The sequence below is a fragment of the Odontesthes bonariensis genome, chromosome 23 (assembly GCF_027942865.1).
Source record: "Odontesthes bonariensis isolate fOdoBon6 chromosome 23, fOdoBon6.hap1, whole genome shotgun sequence".
Lineage (NCBI taxonomy): Eukaryota > Metazoa > Chordata > Actinopteri > Atheriniformes > Atherinopsidae > Odontesthes > Odontesthes bonariensis.
In genome coordinates, this window is record NC_134528.1 from 17755081 (window position 1) to 17772320 (window position 17240).

A 17240-nucleotide genomic window follows, 5' to 3' on the forward strand; every position below is an offset into this window, starting at 1 on the left:
GTGCTAAAATGTCAGGATGGAACGGTAGGCTTTAAACATTGTCAGATATTTGCGTTCTGCCACTACAATTTTGAACAGGAATGTGACTTGATAATGCTTCTCTTTCAAACCTCCCACCCAGCAACTGGCAAAAAAACTGAAGTGAAATCCTTAGAATGAAGTCTTGCCTTTCCTTCGAGACCAAAAAAGACTTGTTGCAGCTACTTTCATGTCTGCAGTCGATAACGGTGACGTTATTTCTATGCATGCGTCTTTGCAATGCTCGCATGCATTGGAATAGCGTCTACCATGGAGCACTGAGGCTCATCACCATCCTTACATCCCTTACACTCCACGGCACACTTTATGAAATGATTGTTTTCACATCGTTTCAACAAACCGCTCCTGTTATCCATGCCCAATGATGCCTTTTGTACGATACATTGGATATTTTATTTTGTGTTTCTGCTGACCTTAGCTGCTGCCTATCTTGGCCAAGGTGCTCTTGAAAGAGATTTTGTATCTCAAAGAGTTTTTATTTCTTGGTTAAATGAAGGTTAAATTAAAAAAACAAAGGTGGGGGCGGGGAAGCATCTGCATTATAAGGTTGTAATGTCAGTGTGCAGGTGTTGAAATGTCATAAAAAGCAAGTTATTTTCCAGGCAGATGCTCCCCCATTTTTTTGTATGAAAGCTGAATCAGTAGGTTTTATGAAAGAAAACATCAGTTATGTTCAGTGTCGAACACGGAAGCTCAATATAATACTTTAAATAGCTCCATGGCACAGTATTAAAAGATGTGGAGAGCTTGTAGACCTATCATTTATTGATCCAACTTCCTCCACATGTTACCCCTGTGAACAAGAGTGACATACATATATTCCTATATCAGCACTTTTATTGAGTTCTAGTTATATTGCTACATCATAGACAGTGGTATCACTTGTGTTTCTTCAGTCATATTTTGGTTTGCAGTTCCTTATAGATCTTAACCACAAGGATGCCATAAATATCACAGCTTACCGAAAGCGTGCACAGAAACCATCAGGGAATCTCCTCCTCTGTGAAGTCAGTTCACATTGTGATTTTAAGTAAGAAACTATTCGAGTAAGGATTTCAAAATCCTCTAATAACAAAACTATTAATACTGGTTTTGAATGGTATTTGAATTCTTCCCCTGACTTTACAATGTTTTATCTTGTATTTACCCATCATAAAGGTACACTGCCAGTCAAAAGCATAAACCTGGCAGTTACAGTTGATATAAGGCAATCGATGACAATAAAAAATAAAATATTTGCTGGATTGATGTACCTTTGACTAGTGGCACAATATGACAGTTAATAAGGAAGTAACAGGCGGGGCAAAGGTCTCTGTGCTTGTACAAGGCCTAAAAGGAGAAGTAGCTATTTACTTTGTCGCTGAGCAATGTGAGAACGGGCCAGAGGTTAGAGAAGGAGGACAGAACTAAGAATTAAAAGTCAACACCTTTGGAATAAGGTTAATATTGAACTTCATCCGCCCTGGCTTGGAGGCGCTTGTTTATTCTGTCAACACACCAGGAACAGCAAAATAGAGAGCTGAAGTTCTTCTTGGGACTACAAAGTAATTTAACATGTTCAGAGTACTCGTGTAACTTACTAATCCGTGACAAATATGAAGCTCTTATCTTTTAAATCCACTTCAAATCGCTTGGGGCTGTGCATCTCCTTTATCCTCCTTTGGGTAAGTGTTTCTTTCTTTACCTTGATTGTGATCAGATGATGTGTCTGTAGTCAAAAGGTTAGACTTCTAGAGAAGGAAACTATGCTGTTAAAATCCCAATGAAAGGCTCAGTGCATGATATGTATCGCATTGAAGTGGCGGTGCCTTCACTGAAATGTCAGTATGGACAGAAAGCACCACCAACAACAACAAAAAGACAGATTCTGGACTTTCTCAGATTGTGAAACATGAATTCATTGTTTCACAGCTGCAGGAATTTATAATTCTCATTCGCTTCCCTTTAACATTAAAACCATGAATGAGGAAATAAGTCAATAAGTGAGGGATATCTCAAAGATAGATTATTTAATGTATACAAGATGATGTCCCTCTTTTAAATTATATATTTTAAATTATATATTGTACTTTTATCAGATATTCTTATATTTTCATAATGTTTAGTAGGAATAAAGATGTTATGTGAGGGGAGAAAATAAAGCTTTTTTCACACAAATATCTTTGCTCAATAAGTAACATTTGCTTTCATTGAAGAAAGCATTGGCTACAGGTGCTTCTGAATTTATGGTTTCATCTCCTCGGTTGGCTTGGCGTCCCGCAGGAAGCAGAGCCACAGAGTGTTTCAACAGTTTCCAGATTATCATTTGCATTTGACGCTGTCTGACGATTTCTGACGTTTCCTGCATGTCAATATCAAAACACTTAAATAGTTGCGTTTAAATGGACCATCTTCGGTTGGATTGACAATCCAGACCGAATAAACAATGCCTCACAAAGACACCTTTAGCAGATCAGACTGATCCGGGTCGATCAGAATGAACTTTCAATCAGACAAAGAGGTGTGGTCTAAGCCTTTTGATAATCTAATCAACAGGAAAATGTGACCATTTATGCACTTAGTCTGATTGTTTTCTCTGGATCAAATTCTTTCTGGGCATGCCCGAAACACACGGAAGTCAGGGGACATTATGAGCTTTCTGGGATATAGCCAAATAATCAATAAAATGAACCGCTATAGTCTTTTCAAAAGCACCTTTCTTTGACACTGTTGAAAAACATCATGAGGTTTAAGGAGAGACGGGAGGAAACATGATCAAAGACTTAGGAAGACAATAATGCTGCAAATAGAATCCATCCTTCCTTAGTATCAAAACTAGCTGTTGGAAAATCTTCCGCAAAAAGTGAATCATGGAGGCCAAGTATAATGATATTTGATTTCAAGTATTTCCTTGTTGACAGGGTTGACCATTTAAAAAAGTAAAGAAAAAGCCATAAAAGAACGAGATTTACCTTCCAGTCGTATTTATTCACATCAATCTTATTCAGCCTGGATGAAAATAATGAACCACCTTTGAATCCTATGCTTAAAGAACAAATGAAGGAAGTTGGAAGTTTGTCTTTTTTTACCCACCATTTAGAGAATACAACCAGCTCTTGTTATGGCTGCTTCTGGATCATTTCACTCAGTTAGCAACCTTATAACAATTTGACTACATCCCTGAGGTTAAGGCTTAACCCAGAAATCTTTTGACAGTGCTCCAGTTCCTGATTGGTAAATATAGCAAAGACAGTCATCCCCAGCAGTCTTTTCCTTAGACCTTTCTTTTATAGCCATTCACAGCCTTTTTCTTTTTAAATGGCATTATATGAATTGGACTTCTCTGGATTTGAATTCATTTGATTTAGTTTGAATTGGATGACAATGAATTGGATTGTAATTTGATTGGTTTTGACTGTATCTTTAAAGTGCTGTGCTGTAACTTTTGTTATGAGTTGGCACTATATTCGTGAAACTTACTTACATTAAATAGATTCTATATTAAAAGGGCCCTCTCACAGTTTTTTTTTTTTTTTTACACTATCAGCGTAAACCGTAGGAGATTTTGGGTGGGGCTAAGTCATTTTCCCGTATGTGTTGATTCTGTTTTTAGGTTGTCATTGAGTGCACCACGATTTCACCACCAAGCACGATGGTGACAACAACGGTGACAAGTGCACCGAATGCAACAATGCAACCAAGAGAAACATCAAGCTCCGAACCAACAGCCTCAACAACAAAACCACGTGCGTATGAACATTTTTGTCTTGCTTCGCCTTTGATGCTGATGTGAATGTCTGTGATAAATGACTAATTTCATGGTAAAAATAGATTAAACTGTCCTGATCATTTTACAGTAAAACAAAATGAAAGTATTGGAACTCTGACATGGGACAGAGTTAACGACATCTCAACATAGACCCAACAGGACCATACAGTTTGATGCTAGGGGCGACGGCATAGTGAAGTTACATTTGACCAAGGGACATTGGTAAAATGCATAGTCTCTCCACTGACTGCTTTTTCAGCATCAGAGAACTATTATTGAAGAGTATTAACTATGTTAATCAACTGAATGGAACTTTTTATACGTTACACCTATCTATGTTTTCACACTAGCTCCTCATAACATGCACTCGAGTCAGCTGGACTAAAAAAGATGAGATTTCTGTGACGTCAACCTGACTGATGCGACCACAAGTACTGGATTTTATAAAGATTCACGGCTTACACATTTTTCCAAGCTTCATTAAAAATGGTACAGATGGTTACAAGTTATGAGGTTATGAGATGGATTTTAGATCTTTAGCAGCGCTTTGTTGCAACCATTTGAAATCAGCACTGTCAAGGGTTGATATCAAATTTAGGAATGGACTGGGCAACATTTCCTGAGGCATCTCTCTCTCTATATATGAATATAAATAAATGAATATATATTTTTGATTAAGTATTGAATAAAGTATATTTCTATTTCTATATATTGCTCAAATTTCTCATTTCATTTGCTATTGTGTTTAGCAATAAACTTATTCATTGTGTAAATTGTTTTTCAAACAAGTTCCTCTCCTCCTGTTTTCTATTCTAGATCCTCCTGATGTCAAAGAGTTCAGTGTAGTTGGACAAAATGAGACCAGTATAACTCTGCAGTGGAAACAAGTGGATAACAGCACTCATTATATACTTAGGTTCAGCAGAAGAGAAGAAAACATATCATCATCAGCAGCAGCAGTCACATACACAGTCTATCATCTGACAAATGCAACAAGATACGATTTTAGTCTCTTCACTGTGTTTGCTAATGTCAGCAGCAGCGGAGTTACCATCACTGCAGTCACTGGTAAGATGTGCTTCTTTAGAACGTGTTTAAGGTAAACGAAACAAGTGTGGACAAAGTTCTGTGATGATTTATGATTTGGAGTTTCTCAGCAACAGAAGGATGTTGCTAACTCAGAGAATTTTGGCTTAGAACAAAATGTTGCTGTGATGGAAGGAACTTTTTTTTTATTGATTTAAAAGTAAAAACAATCTGAATTTTGTTGTGATCTCTTGTCTTTTTCCCCAAATCAAATGTGACAGTTTCCTCTCCTCCTGTTTCCCATTCTAGCTCCTCGTAATGTTGAAGACTTGAAACAAGTTGGACAAAATGAGACCAGTATAACTCTGCAGTGGAAACAAGTGAATAACAGTGATTATACACTAAGGCTCAGCGGAAGTGAAGAAAACTTTACTTTATCAGCAGAAGTAGGCAGACACACAATATTTCTCCTGTTAAGTGGACATGAATACAGTTTTAGTCTCTTCACTGTGTTTGCCAATGTCAGCAGCAGCGGAGTTACCATCTCTGCAGTCACTGGTAAGTTTTGTTTCCTCTGATAGAAGTAAACAACTTTAACAGTGACTCGCTGGTCCTGTTCAGACCTGCTGCTAACATGTATTTTGGTTGATTGGATCAGGACTGAGTGATCAAGCGTTCAGATCCTATTGTTTGGGCCTTGTAGGAAATTTCTTGTGCGTAAATGCAACAGTTTAGAGCTGAGACAAAAGCCTCCGTTTGCTTTGCTTTAGTCAGAGGAGGTGTACTGATACTGAGCTTTGCGAAATAATAAATCAGTAGTTTTATGCTAGATCACTTCTAGATCTTTCAAGAAAAAAAAAAAAACTACAATAAATCCCCTATAATTTCTTTTCTTTTTCTCAGAACCTCCTATGGTGCTTTCAGTCAATGTGACCGAACGCTGTCTGACCAAAGTAACTCTTGAATGGGCGAATCAGAAGGAAGACTGGGAATACATACTTCAAATTACAGAAAATAATGTGTCGACTATCGAAAACAGGTCATCGGATACTGTCTCATATTTCGTCTCAAATCTCAATCCTGGAACGAAATATCATTTCAACGTGATCACACTTTTCCGGGGAATCAACAGCACTCCTTATCCCGATTTCTTCGTTACAAGTATGTTTATAAACCTCCTCTAGATTTTAATAAACTGTATTTGATATAAAAACAAACTCTCCTTCCACATTTAAGATGACAAGGGCCAAAAAGTCCTTTTAACTCCAGTTAAGAGACAACTTCAAAAAGTTTTTCTCTTCTCTGAAATTATTGTCTGATTCTTTTCAGCCATAGACTGTGCCAGTGGAAACTGGCATGTTACCAACTCATCAATTCAAGGAAAAATTGAGGGCCTGTTCTCACGAGCAACTGCCTCTAACGGATCCCAAGATCACATTTCTCCCAGTAAAGATTTGTCATTCACTGGCCTCTACCCTGGTGCGACCTATGAAGTATCTCTCGAGTATGAAAAGGAGTCCAAATCTTTTCCACAGTGTAAACACAAACTAACAGTCCGTAAGTACTACTCACTAATACCACGGTATCGTTTTGCCACGTTTATGTTTCCCCAGAAACAGTGTGGAATGCTGTCATGATATCTCTCAATTTGCAATTTTAAGATTGAAGATCCTGAAGCTTTTAGCTGTACAGGTGAACGAAGGTGCCCTGTGAATGTGTCCTTCATTAGTTTTCTAAATATTGGAATGAGAAATGATTTTACTGCTGGTGAAAGGATTGATGGAGACAAGACCTTCTAAAAAAGACACGAGAGTACTTTGGATATTTTATCTTTGGATGATTTACCTGCTTCATGTGGATGTATGGTACATGAAATAATGACAATGCTATTTGCATCGTGATTTTTGCAACGGTCAATCTTACTTTTCCTTTTTCTGTCGCACAGTTCCTCCCAATTTAAAAGCCCACTGCGAGTACTGGGCAGGTGGTTATTCTGCCCGCGTCGTCTGGAGTAGACCAAATGGTGTGTGGACGACTGTGCAGGTGAACACGACTGGGAAAACTTTCAACATAGATGGGAATGAGGACCATCATATCATACCCAGACTTCAACCTGCAAAAAGATATAAAGTGTCCATAAGTTTACTGTCTGGGTCAGAAAGGAGTGCTGAACCCTTTGAGTTTTTCTGTCTTACAGATCAAAGGGGTAAGCAAAGTGGCTTAAAACAAATTTTGGTGTTTTGTTTTTTGAGGTATTGTTCTGTCGAAGGCTCTAAAGGATTTTACTGCCGATTTACTTCCTCTAGGAGTCATTGCGGGGTCCTTTTTTGGCGTGCTGCTTTTCCTGGTCCTGGTCTGTGTCGCTGCTTTCATTTTCCTTAAAAAACCAGACATCATCAGGTTGGTGCTGCCTCAGCGACGTCACCACAGTCAGAATGATCGGCTGAAATTTACCCAGTCAGACTTAGTCAGTTCAATTTTGTCATTCCTTCCCACAGAAGAAAAAAGTCTTTCACTGGTGGATCCAAACTACCAAATACAAAAGAGAAGTGAGTATAAGTGTCATCATCTCCTCCGGAGCAAAGCTGTCAGTCACCTTCATACCTTCATATGCATTATTTAGTTATGCAAACAAACTATTTCACTATATTTAATAGGTAAAATAATACAATGTCTTTTGCTATGTTCCTTTTTTTCAGGGCCATTTCTGCGGCTAAGTTCCAAGATCACTTCAATCAGTTAAGCTTGGATGAAAACAGAGGTTTCAGCGAAGAATACGAGGTGCACAATAATATCCAGCTGTATTCTATTCCTTTGTGTTTTTCTTTTTCATTAGACCTTGAAGCTGTGCGTTTCCATGCAAGTCACATATTACTGAGTTTTCTGCGCCTCCTGTTGCTTCCATGTAGGACCTCTCTTCTGTTGGTAAGAACCAGACGCATAGGATAGCCACGCTACCCGACAACAAAGCAAAAAACCGTTTCACTAACGTTCTGCCATGTAAGTGCGTCCTCTTACTGTTGGACCATGCTCTAGCTGTGATTGTTCTGAGTCATTTCTATCCGCTTGGGGTGAATTACACATCCTTATTTAAAACAATTTCCCCTCTTTGGGTTTAATAAAGCATCATTCAATTCATCTCCAATACAGTTGAGTCATCCTCTGTTTTCTCACACTAGATGACTGGTGTCGGGTGAAGCTAATTACATCAGCTCCCAGTGAGACTTTAGACTACATTAATGCCAGTTACATGCCTGTAAGTACTGCACACCAACGACAGTTATGGAAGGCGTTGACAAAATAGACAGTTCTGCTGTTCTTAAATAAGAAATGACAAGTTTAATATGCCTGAAATGTTCACTTTTTGTTAAATTAAAAACAGGCATGAAGCCGACAGTTACAAGCGAAAGACCAAAGTGTTCGTATGCACATTCAACTAAAATCCAGCAGTTGAATAGATTCCATTTTACTTTCAAACAGAGCAATGTGATATATTAAAACATGAAACAAACTAACTTGGTCAATGTCTCCTCAGGGCTACAACAGCAACAGAGAATACATTGCCACTCAGGGTCCTCTGTTCTCCACAGTCGGTGATTTCTGGAAAATGATTTGGGAACAGAGAGTGAATGCCATCGTCATGGTAACCAACTGCACCGAGGGAGGACGGGTAAGTCTGCGGGAAAGGATGAGCGACTTTGAAGGAAGTGTACATTAAAAATGTAGTAATGTATCCTGATTTATTTGCTCTTCAGATGCGAGTAAAAGCCTCCCTATGCTGGCAAAAGTTTTATTTCATTAAGAACAAATAACAAAAGATCTCAAATTATTGAAGCTTTCCTTTTGTGGTTTCATAGAACAAGTGTGAGCAATACTGGCCTGACGACCGCAAACAGTGCCTGTGTGGAGAGCTGTTGGTCACCACCAGATCTCAGCAAAAGGAGTCCAGCTGGACACTGAGGGAGTTTAGTGTGAAACATGTACAAAACCTCTATCAAATTTAAATAATGAAACACTACACTTTATCAGGGGACAAGAAACGTTCTCGAAAACGCCAATGGTTGCTGAGTATTGTTTTTTTTCCACTGTACCGTAGTCCTACAATAACTGAACTCCTGTGAATGATCTCGTTTACAGGAAAACAACTCAGAGGAACGCACAGTGAAGCATTTCCACTTCACTGCCTGGCCTGACCATGGAGTCCCAGAGGACACCGGAATCCTAATCCAGTTTCGAGAACTGATTAGGCGGCACATAAAGGGTGAAGGGACCGAAGCACCGACTGTGGTTCACTGCAGGTACAGAAAAAGAGTTTTAATTCATTTGGACTCCATGGGAGGAAACCTACAGCCATCATTTGTGGAGAGCTTTTACAAGAAAACAGTTTCAATTTGAAAAGCTCAAAGCCAGGGTCCAATGTCTCAACAAAAGTAGCTGCTGTGGTAGGTAGGCTGTCAGGAGGGAGAAATGGCACCACCCTGATACCCACAGTACATGACGTTTTCTGCCCACTTGTGAGCTACAGCCTCTAAGTTTTAAGGATTAACAGAGCTCACAGACACAAACAGTGTGATGGGAACTTTTTAAGCTAATTTCTAAGCGAAGCTTTGTTTGCTCCAAGGTTAGAGCGACCGAGGCTGACTAAATACTCGGGTGTATTTAGCAACTTTTTATTGCACGTACTGGGCTGAGGAGAAACAGCACAGCAGGGCAAGATGCTCTTCTGCCAAGTCACCTGCCCTCAAACCATTATACTCAGATGTAAACAACACACTCTGCCCTTTTAAGATAACAGTGTGTGCTTGTCATTAGTCCTTTTAAGGTCACAATGACCTAACTGCCTCAAGCTAAAGCACAGCTTTACCTTGAAACACAAGGGGCCTGATGTACATGGAAGAGACATGTTTTTTAAGGGTTTTACATTAGCGTAAGGACAAACAGGCAGTGATTGGACAGCAATAATCATATTCACCCAGAATGCAACATTTCATGAATAAACTGGTGTGTGACCCGCAACTATGGCCTGATGAAACTTGTGCTTTGTCGTCTCTCTGTCAGTGCCGGAGTTGGGAGAACGGGCACCATCATTGCCTTGGATGTGCTGCTTCAGCAGCTCGAGAAAGAAAGAGCAGTCGGCATCAACGCCTTTGTGCACAAGATGAGACTGAACCGACCACACATGGTGCAGACAGAGGTAAAACTGGTTTTATGAAAGGGATTTTTTTATCTCTCTAATGGGTTTGCTGAAGTATTTATGCTTACCTGCACAGCGGTCAGAACGCTCTCATTTAGGAGAATCGGGGAGGAATTCTGACTTGGGGTTAAGAACTACTCAGAACGGGGGCCACATAAGAGCTACATTTTTTTTTTAAATCTAAAAATAGAAAGAAAAAAAAAAGCACGAGAAGTTTCAGTTTCATTTTGTTCAGTGGTTTCAGACATTTCTCTTCGTCAGTACTTTTTCAACTGAAGAATGCCGCTGTTTCGATGTGTCATCGCCTTCATGGCGGCTGCATATTTCATCCCTCTGCTGATGAGCCGAGTTGCATCAGACGGCCGGGCATTACTTTAGCAAAGACTCGTTTTTTTACAGCCTCGCAGTTGGTATTTGACACTGGTCACAGCTAACCAGTGGCAAATACCGGTGTCAATCCATGTCACGTTGTCTTTAACTCAGACAACATCCTCTTCTTTGACACCATGGTCAGGGTTAGCACCCCTGCCATGTTTCTGGTCTTAAGGATAAGTTGGTTGAAACTGCTACGACGGCATGAAACCGCAGAGAAGACAGGCCCACCAGATGTTGTTCTGTGACCTCCCTGTTTACAGCTGTTTTATTAGCTCTGATTCTCCACACAGTCTTCTGACTGCTTTCAACAGCAGGTAAAACACTGACTGCTTAAAAGTTCTTCACACAAACCCGACTGAAAACAGAAAAATGATTATGTAAACAATGGGTTTTTTCCCCCATTTTATTCTTCCTTCCTAATTTTTTATTTTCTATTCTGGGACAAAATTTAACTTTAGCTACAAGCAGTCTGCCAGAATATTTGGGAATGCAGTATATTACTCTTTTATATACATTTGTCCTGGTGGTTATTCCCAAATTATTGCATCAACATCTGTGTAATTCTTCAGAGTGAAAACACCCACAATCATAACATAAACTGGGAGTTTGTTGCCTTAGGAATTAAGCCTCAGTGCCATTTGTTTATATGGACATTTACATACTTTATGAGGCTGAATAATAAGCGCATACACTGGTATCATTTCTAAACTGCCGTCATTTTGCACACAAGGAAGTGTCAGCCAGTGTTCAGATAAGCACACCACATCCCAAACGAGTTCTGATTTTCAACTAACCAGAAACTTTTGTTCGAATCTTCTCAGTCCCAGTATGTTTTCCTGCACCAGTGCATCGTGGACACTCTGCGCCCACACGAGAGGACAGAAGAAAACATTTATGAGAATGCAGACATGATATATGTCAATGCCACTGCCCTTCGAGAGCTCCGTTAGCACGGGGCAAATGCTTTACTCATGTCAACCCAGCACTCAGCCTTTATGCACTAAATGACAAGCTAATTCTAATGTCCAGATGCTGCGCAGGAAGTATGTTTACTGCATGTGCAAAGCCCTTTTGAGATTTAATTTAACTTTTCCATTTTTGCTCCAGTTTTCTACCCCTTGTGTTATAACTGTGTGGAAACTACACTCCAGATGACCAGAGAATGTCTTTGACTTTATTATCAATATTAAATGTAGGTAGAAAGTAATTATTTGTACAGGAAATAAAATGTTTTGTATCCTCAAAAATAGCTGAGTGTGCTTTTATTGAGTTTCAGAATGAAATGCAGTTTCCATCTGCTGCTGTATCCACATATTACTGTCAAACCGAATAGAACAGCAACGTGCTTCAGACTGCATACATTGTTGCCGTGACTCGGTTTCACCGTTTGCCCTTAAAGCGTCGGCAGGTCAACGATCCTTTTCGCTCCTGTGACAGCTAACACAACCGCTCTGCTTACACATCTTCCTTTGTGGCACCCGACGGGTCCCGGTTAGTGGAGAGAACAGAGAAGTTCCTGTCAATAAGGTCCTGTCTCGCGTTTAGCGCCTCGGGACTGAACTCCACCAGCGCCGAATGCTGCCTGCCAGGATAGAGAGGCTCGATTTTACCGGGTGCAGCCGGGAGAGGGACGGAGAACTTTTTAGCGATGTTGTGCAGTACGCTGCACGCCTTGATAATGTTTGACTTTTTGTTCAGAGAGCCCTCATCCGCAAACCCGAGTTGCATCAGACACTTGAAACGCCTCCTCATGGAGCCAAGCGTAACCTGCATGACATTGTGGATCCTTGCGTGGGCCTCGTTGAAACGGACCTCGTTGTCATTTGCAGGCTTCACCACGGGAGTCAAGACATGCTTGCTCAGGTTGTAGCCTTTCCCACCTTTGAGGGGAAAAACAAACAAAAAAAACAAAAAACAGAGTGCAGTGAACACATCATCACAGAATCGAGTGTGAATTTTAGATGGCACAAATTATTCTTGCATATGCACTACTGGGATGCAGCACCAATCATATTGAACAAAGGACTCATTATCAACTGTAATGGCACGCATGGTTATGTGCAGTGTATAATGTTGTATTAAGTGCAGAAATGGAGGGTCTAGATTCTGATTAAGAAAAATGAACTTTTATGAGTCCACTTGTTTTTTTTTCTCAGATGGTTTCAACTTCAGCAAACTAAGTAGTTTGGGTCTGCTATGAAGAACTGTGGCACCTGGTTGAAAGAATGAAAGGATGTATTAAATTTACCCTCAATTAACATATTCGGAGGGGGGTTGTTTTGGGCATTAGACTACGGGGCGGTGCTTGTGCCTACTGTAATTGTGGCTGTCCACGAGTTCAATTAACTTTTCCATATCTCACCAACAAACCAAAACGGCCCGTGCAGATCCTCCTCCACCTCCCTGCCCTTGAATGACGAGTCCCACATCTCTTGCTCAAAGGTGCTGCCCACACAGCATTTTTCAACACTCAGTATGTTGCCCCCGGAGTCGCATATGAACTGGCTCACCACCGATGTGTAACCGAGGGCGTTGATAAAAGACTTGAACGAGTCCTTCTCATAAGGAGAGACTCTGATCTTGAAGTGGGCGGGCGACACGACGCCCAGGACTTTGGGTATCCCGCAGAAGTCCTCGATCTTCGCGGCGGTTCTGTCTCTGGCGTTCACGGTGAGAGGGAACGAGATGAAAACATCGGACATCCCCGCGATGACGCCGGAGACGGTGCCGACGACGGTCGTGAGGCTGGCCACCTGACTCATGCTCGCTTTCTGCAGGACCACGGGGTTGAAGACTCCGTGTGCGTAATAGTGCAGCGACACCATGACCATTGCGTCCAGGGACGGTAAAGGTTTCTTAAAGGCGACCGCTTTCATGCGGGTGCGGACGGCGTCTGTGATGAAGGAGATGCAGGGTCTTGTGAGGTGTAACATCTCGAACAAGTCCTCGTCGTCGAATTTGTCGTAACAGTTTGGCGCACCATTGTCTGCCTCAGCATCCGCGTAACCGAGGAGCTCTTCCTGGACCGCGAGCCACACCGGCACCGCAAAAGCCATTTGTTTGCAGCTACAGTAAAAAAAACAAACAAAAAAAAACCACGCGCACCTTGTACCAAACCTACGAAATGATACTAAATGAGTATCAAACGACAGCTCCACAACAACCCAGGAGCTTCTGGGCCCGATAATAGTTATTGGCAAAACAACATTTTCTTCCTCTAATGATGGGAGAAGACTAAATGCTGCAACAAGGGCGCAGTGCTGCCCGCTGCTGTTCGTTTGTTTCTCTTTCGAATTCTTTTTTCCAGTGCCGTTCATCGTTGCCCTGATGTTTCAGCAACCTCCATCTTTATTTAGAGCTAATTATCCAATTGTTGATAATTACCACCAAATTAACAGGAATGTTAACCAGTTCAATTGTGATTATGGAAAACCTTCATTTCCACCCAATACATAACCAAAGTCGGCCAATTTAGACTCCTCAGCAGTTTGGGAGAGAGGTGCTACTGAATTGCCCCTCTTTGTAAAAACTGTATTCAAACGTTCTTCAAATAGTCTTAAGGATAAAGAAAATCACTTTTTTTATTTTTTTATTTAGAACGCCAGGCTCTTTCAGTTACTTTGTGGGAGCGACCAAACTGCTGTGGCAGATGTTTTTGTTTCAGCATCGCTCTGTTCTAATGGTTGGACATAGAATGTGTAATTATTGCACAAACACGTATCACACGATCCGCTATTTATTGTAAAAAATCGTTTGCTATTTTGCATCCTAGGTATAAAGTGCTCCAAAAAAACCAAAATCACATCTTGACGTTGTTATATGATCATTAATATATCACTGGTGTTAGCGCACATGGCATCGAAACCCCGCCAAATACAGATGTTTAAAGCTTTACAAAGAAATAGTCAACTGAGACTCAGTGTATCCCCTTAAAAACAAATGATCCATTTTTTGTAAAGAAAAGCTAAACGGTGACACCAAAATAAACAACTCCCAGAATAATCCTTTTCTTCTTCTTCTTCTTCACGTCCTGGGCGATAAATAGAACATTTTGTTAACTTCACTGATGGAGACGTCCCTCAGTTGAGGTATTCCCCCCTTCCCATAGCAGTCTGTCCTCTGGTCTCGTGCATACACATCTGTGACCGAAAGAAGATATTTCAGGTTGTTAGGACGGGAAAATCCTCTTTTCAGTGAAGTGTTTTTTTTCCATGTCCAGAGACGTCTCTTTTTTTTTTCAAAGGCCTTTTTAAAGCTGCAGTCTGCAACTCTTTTTCAAGCATAATGCCTGGAACTGTCCGGGGATTCTGAAAGTAGTACATTAAATACCCCAATACAAAAAAAACCGAGTTCTCTAGGTCCCCTATATGTCCCTCTAGGTCCCTCCAAAGCCAGCAGGTTTGTTTACAAAATTGCAGACCGGACCGGTAAAAGGTAACCAATCAGGTTACGAGCTGGGCTCTGCTGCCTGTCAATCACCGATTGTGCACGCGCGATACAAGGTAGGCTCGTCCCCACGCTTATTTATCTGGACTATTGAACTTCATTACGGGCTAGTCTACTTACTGTGTCTTCCATGATCGCAAATGACAGGTGAGTTGATGAATGAGGAGTCGTGTACGCGCATCTGGCGTGCACATAGACGTGCACGAGTTCTCATGTGTTTTGATGGGGCGGGACAGGAAGTTGAATAACTTTTTATTTTTCGGTTAAAATAAGCATTTCTTGCATTTTGCGACTACGGAGGTCACCGTTTTCAACTTCAAGCGTTCTGATAGATCATGTAAACTCTAGCCTGGAAAACCAGCGCCAACTGCTGGACGGCAAAATGTTTTGCCTGCGGTTGGGTCTGGCCTCGAACCACTTTTCATTTTGAAAATACTGCCCTGAATCTGGCAGATGGCAACTAAACCAATCACAACACAGAGATGTGTTTTGAATCAACGCGGGCGGGGCAGAGGGTTCTGGTGCGGGGTTTTGAGGGAGTGACGACAGAGCAGTGCGACGTTGGGCAGTGGAAGCGAACATAGACAGCGAAAGCACAACAAGAAAGATGGCGGCGGCAATGGAACAGCGCTCGTTTGATTCAGCCTTGGCATCAGTTTTGGAAGAGTCCCCTCCCACCAAAGCTTTCTGTCGCGCTTACTACGTCACAGTCAGTTGCGCTGATTGGTCAGAGTGTTGGCCTATAGGCACAGACACGGTTTGAAAGACAACGGGTTGTGCTCATCAACAATGTTCCGTTGTATCCATTGATCGGAGCCAGACTAAATTAGACATCCAATCCATTTAGGCTGGTTTATCAGGCTATGTAAACTCTTAAAATGCCAAAAATTAGGACTTTACATATGACAACAACAAATCCTGCAGACTGCAGCTTTAAGTTTCTAATGCAGAGTTAAAAATGTTGCCCGGCGACTGCATTGCCACCTAACCTCACCCGTGATGTTGTCCACAGAGTCCAGTGGAGCTGTGTTGTTCATGTTCATTCCAAACAACACCACCACAGAGACCATTAACGCGACCAGCAGATAGATTGGCAAAGCAAGAGCCCAGTACCTAACACAGGACAAAAGGTTCTAGTTAAAGCATCTTACATTGCCGTACATGTACTTCCCTCGTCATACATTTATTGAATAGTCAAAAGAGGGATTAATTATCTTTTTTTTTTGGATGACTCGTATCTCATTATGACGGCGCTACTTACTTCTGAGGCCAGTAAGTGAGTCCAATTGAATGAAGCCACTCCTCTGGTATGAATGCCCACAGGCAGTACAGAACTGTGAAGACAAGAGAAGAATGTTACAAATAAGGTCGACGGGATAACTATTAACTTAGCATTGAGGATGCATTTACTATAGTATAAAGGAAAGGTTGTTTCTTACTATTTACAGTTACTTTCTTTCTTTCTTTTTTTTTTTTTAATAAATCTCAGCATTTTCTAATATCCACACCACTTTGCTCTCCGCTACATGACGTACAGGCCATCTTTTAAACGCAAATGACTCCTTTTCATCATTTTTTGTTTTCTTTTTAAAAAAAAAAAATTTTTAAAGCACGGATCATCTGAATAGCGGCTCACCTAATCTTCGCAGCTCGTGTCACAGATTATTTCACATGTACACTGTTTATTTGTTTGATGGTATGTTAACTGGATGAGTCAAAAAGTTATGTACAAGTTTGCAAAAATTTGCAGACAGAGGTAGGCATGGTCAAAGTAAAGTATTCACTCTTGAAAAGGAGGCTGAACAATATTTAAAGACATTAAAAAGACACACATACACACACACAAGTATAAGTAATATAAGTTTTTGACTTACAGAAGCCAAACTGTGAACCAAGGTAAAGAACAAACCCATAAATAGCCCTCTCGGGCAAAGGAGACGGGGAGTTTTCAACCATGATCTGAAACTAAAACAGAAAAGCGAGGAAGTAAAAAGTAAGAACACATAAACTCTCAGACTCAAACTGTGTTAGTTACATACCTATAAAGACGTATCTGTTTTGTGCGGCTACAGGGTTACTGAATGCATTCAGACTGCTGTAAATGCTTCTCAAACTGCTTCCGGATTTCGTACCGTGAACTTAACTGAAATAGTTGATTGACATGATGCCCTCAAAATAGATGAGACTACCTTTAAAAAAAATTAAAAAAATCCAATATCTATAGAAATCTGACTGTCCGCTGGGAAACGGGCTGAGAACAACATTTCCGTCTTGTTGCAACTTGTAAGGAACCAACGAAAGTAGTCAGTCCATCGGCTAAAATTAGTAACGTGTGAAACGTGTGCCATGATCAGGAGTTCCAGCTTTAGGATAACACGCAAAATAAACCTCGGAAAAAATGCTTTCTAAATA

At 40.8% G+C, this 17240-nt stretch overlaps 3 protein-coding genes across 4 annotated transcripts; 1 reads left to right on the forward strand and 2 right to left on the reverse strand.

The window, feature by feature from the left end:
- The first annotated feature begins 1414 nt into the window (after positions 1-1414).
- LOC142374543 (receptor-type tyrosine-protein phosphatase H-like) lies at positions 1415-11609 on the forward strand. Its single transcript, XM_075458262.1, has 17 exons — positions 1415-1703; positions 3632-3764; positions 4604-4855; positions 5123-5371; positions 5717-5974; positions 6143-6370; positions 6759-7019; positions 7120-7213; positions 7312-7362; positions 7513-7594; positions 7723-7813; positions 7993-8069; positions 8349-8483; positions 8671-8793; positions 8951-9111; positions 9872-10007; positions 11204-11609. Exons 1-17 carry the CDS (start codon positions 1635-1637, stop codon positions 11330-11332), a joined length of 2529 nt encoding a protein of 842 aa, XP_075314377.1. The 5' UTR covers positions 1415-1634; the 3' UTR covers positions 11333-11609.
- LOC142374544 (putative nuclease HARBI1) lies at positions 11543-14015 on the reverse strand. Its single transcript, XM_075458263.1, has 2 exons — positions 12745-14015; positions 11543-12262 (listed from the first exon to the last, which is right to left on the reverse strand). Exons 1-2 carry the CDS (start codon positions 13697-13699, stop codon positions 11838-11840), a joined length of 1380 nt encoding a protein of 459 aa, XP_075314378.1. The 5' UTR covers positions 13700-14015; the 3' UTR covers positions 11543-11837.
- Positions 14016-14100: 85 nt separating this feature from the next.
- On the reverse strand, positions 14101-17135 carry pigp (phosphatidylinositol glycan anchor biosynthesis, class P). Of its 2 annotated transcripts, none has more exons than XM_075458265.1 (5): positions 16868-17135; positions 16703-16787; positions 16090-16162; positions 15823-15941; positions 14101-14521 (listed from the first exon to the last, which is right to left on the reverse strand). In XM_075458265.1, the coding sequence occupies exons 2-5, from the start codon at positions 16782-16784 to the stop codon at positions 14406-14408; spliced, it is 390 nt and encodes a 129-aa protein (XP_075314380.1). In that variant the 5' UTR covers positions 16785-16787; positions 16868-17135; the 3' UTR covers positions 14101-14405. The 2 variants fall into 2 exon arrangements, with proteins under 2 accessions (XP_075314380.1, XP_075314381.1); XM_075458266.1 differs by having other exon boundaries at positions 16703-16793.
- Positions 17136-17240: the final 105 nt, after the last annotated feature.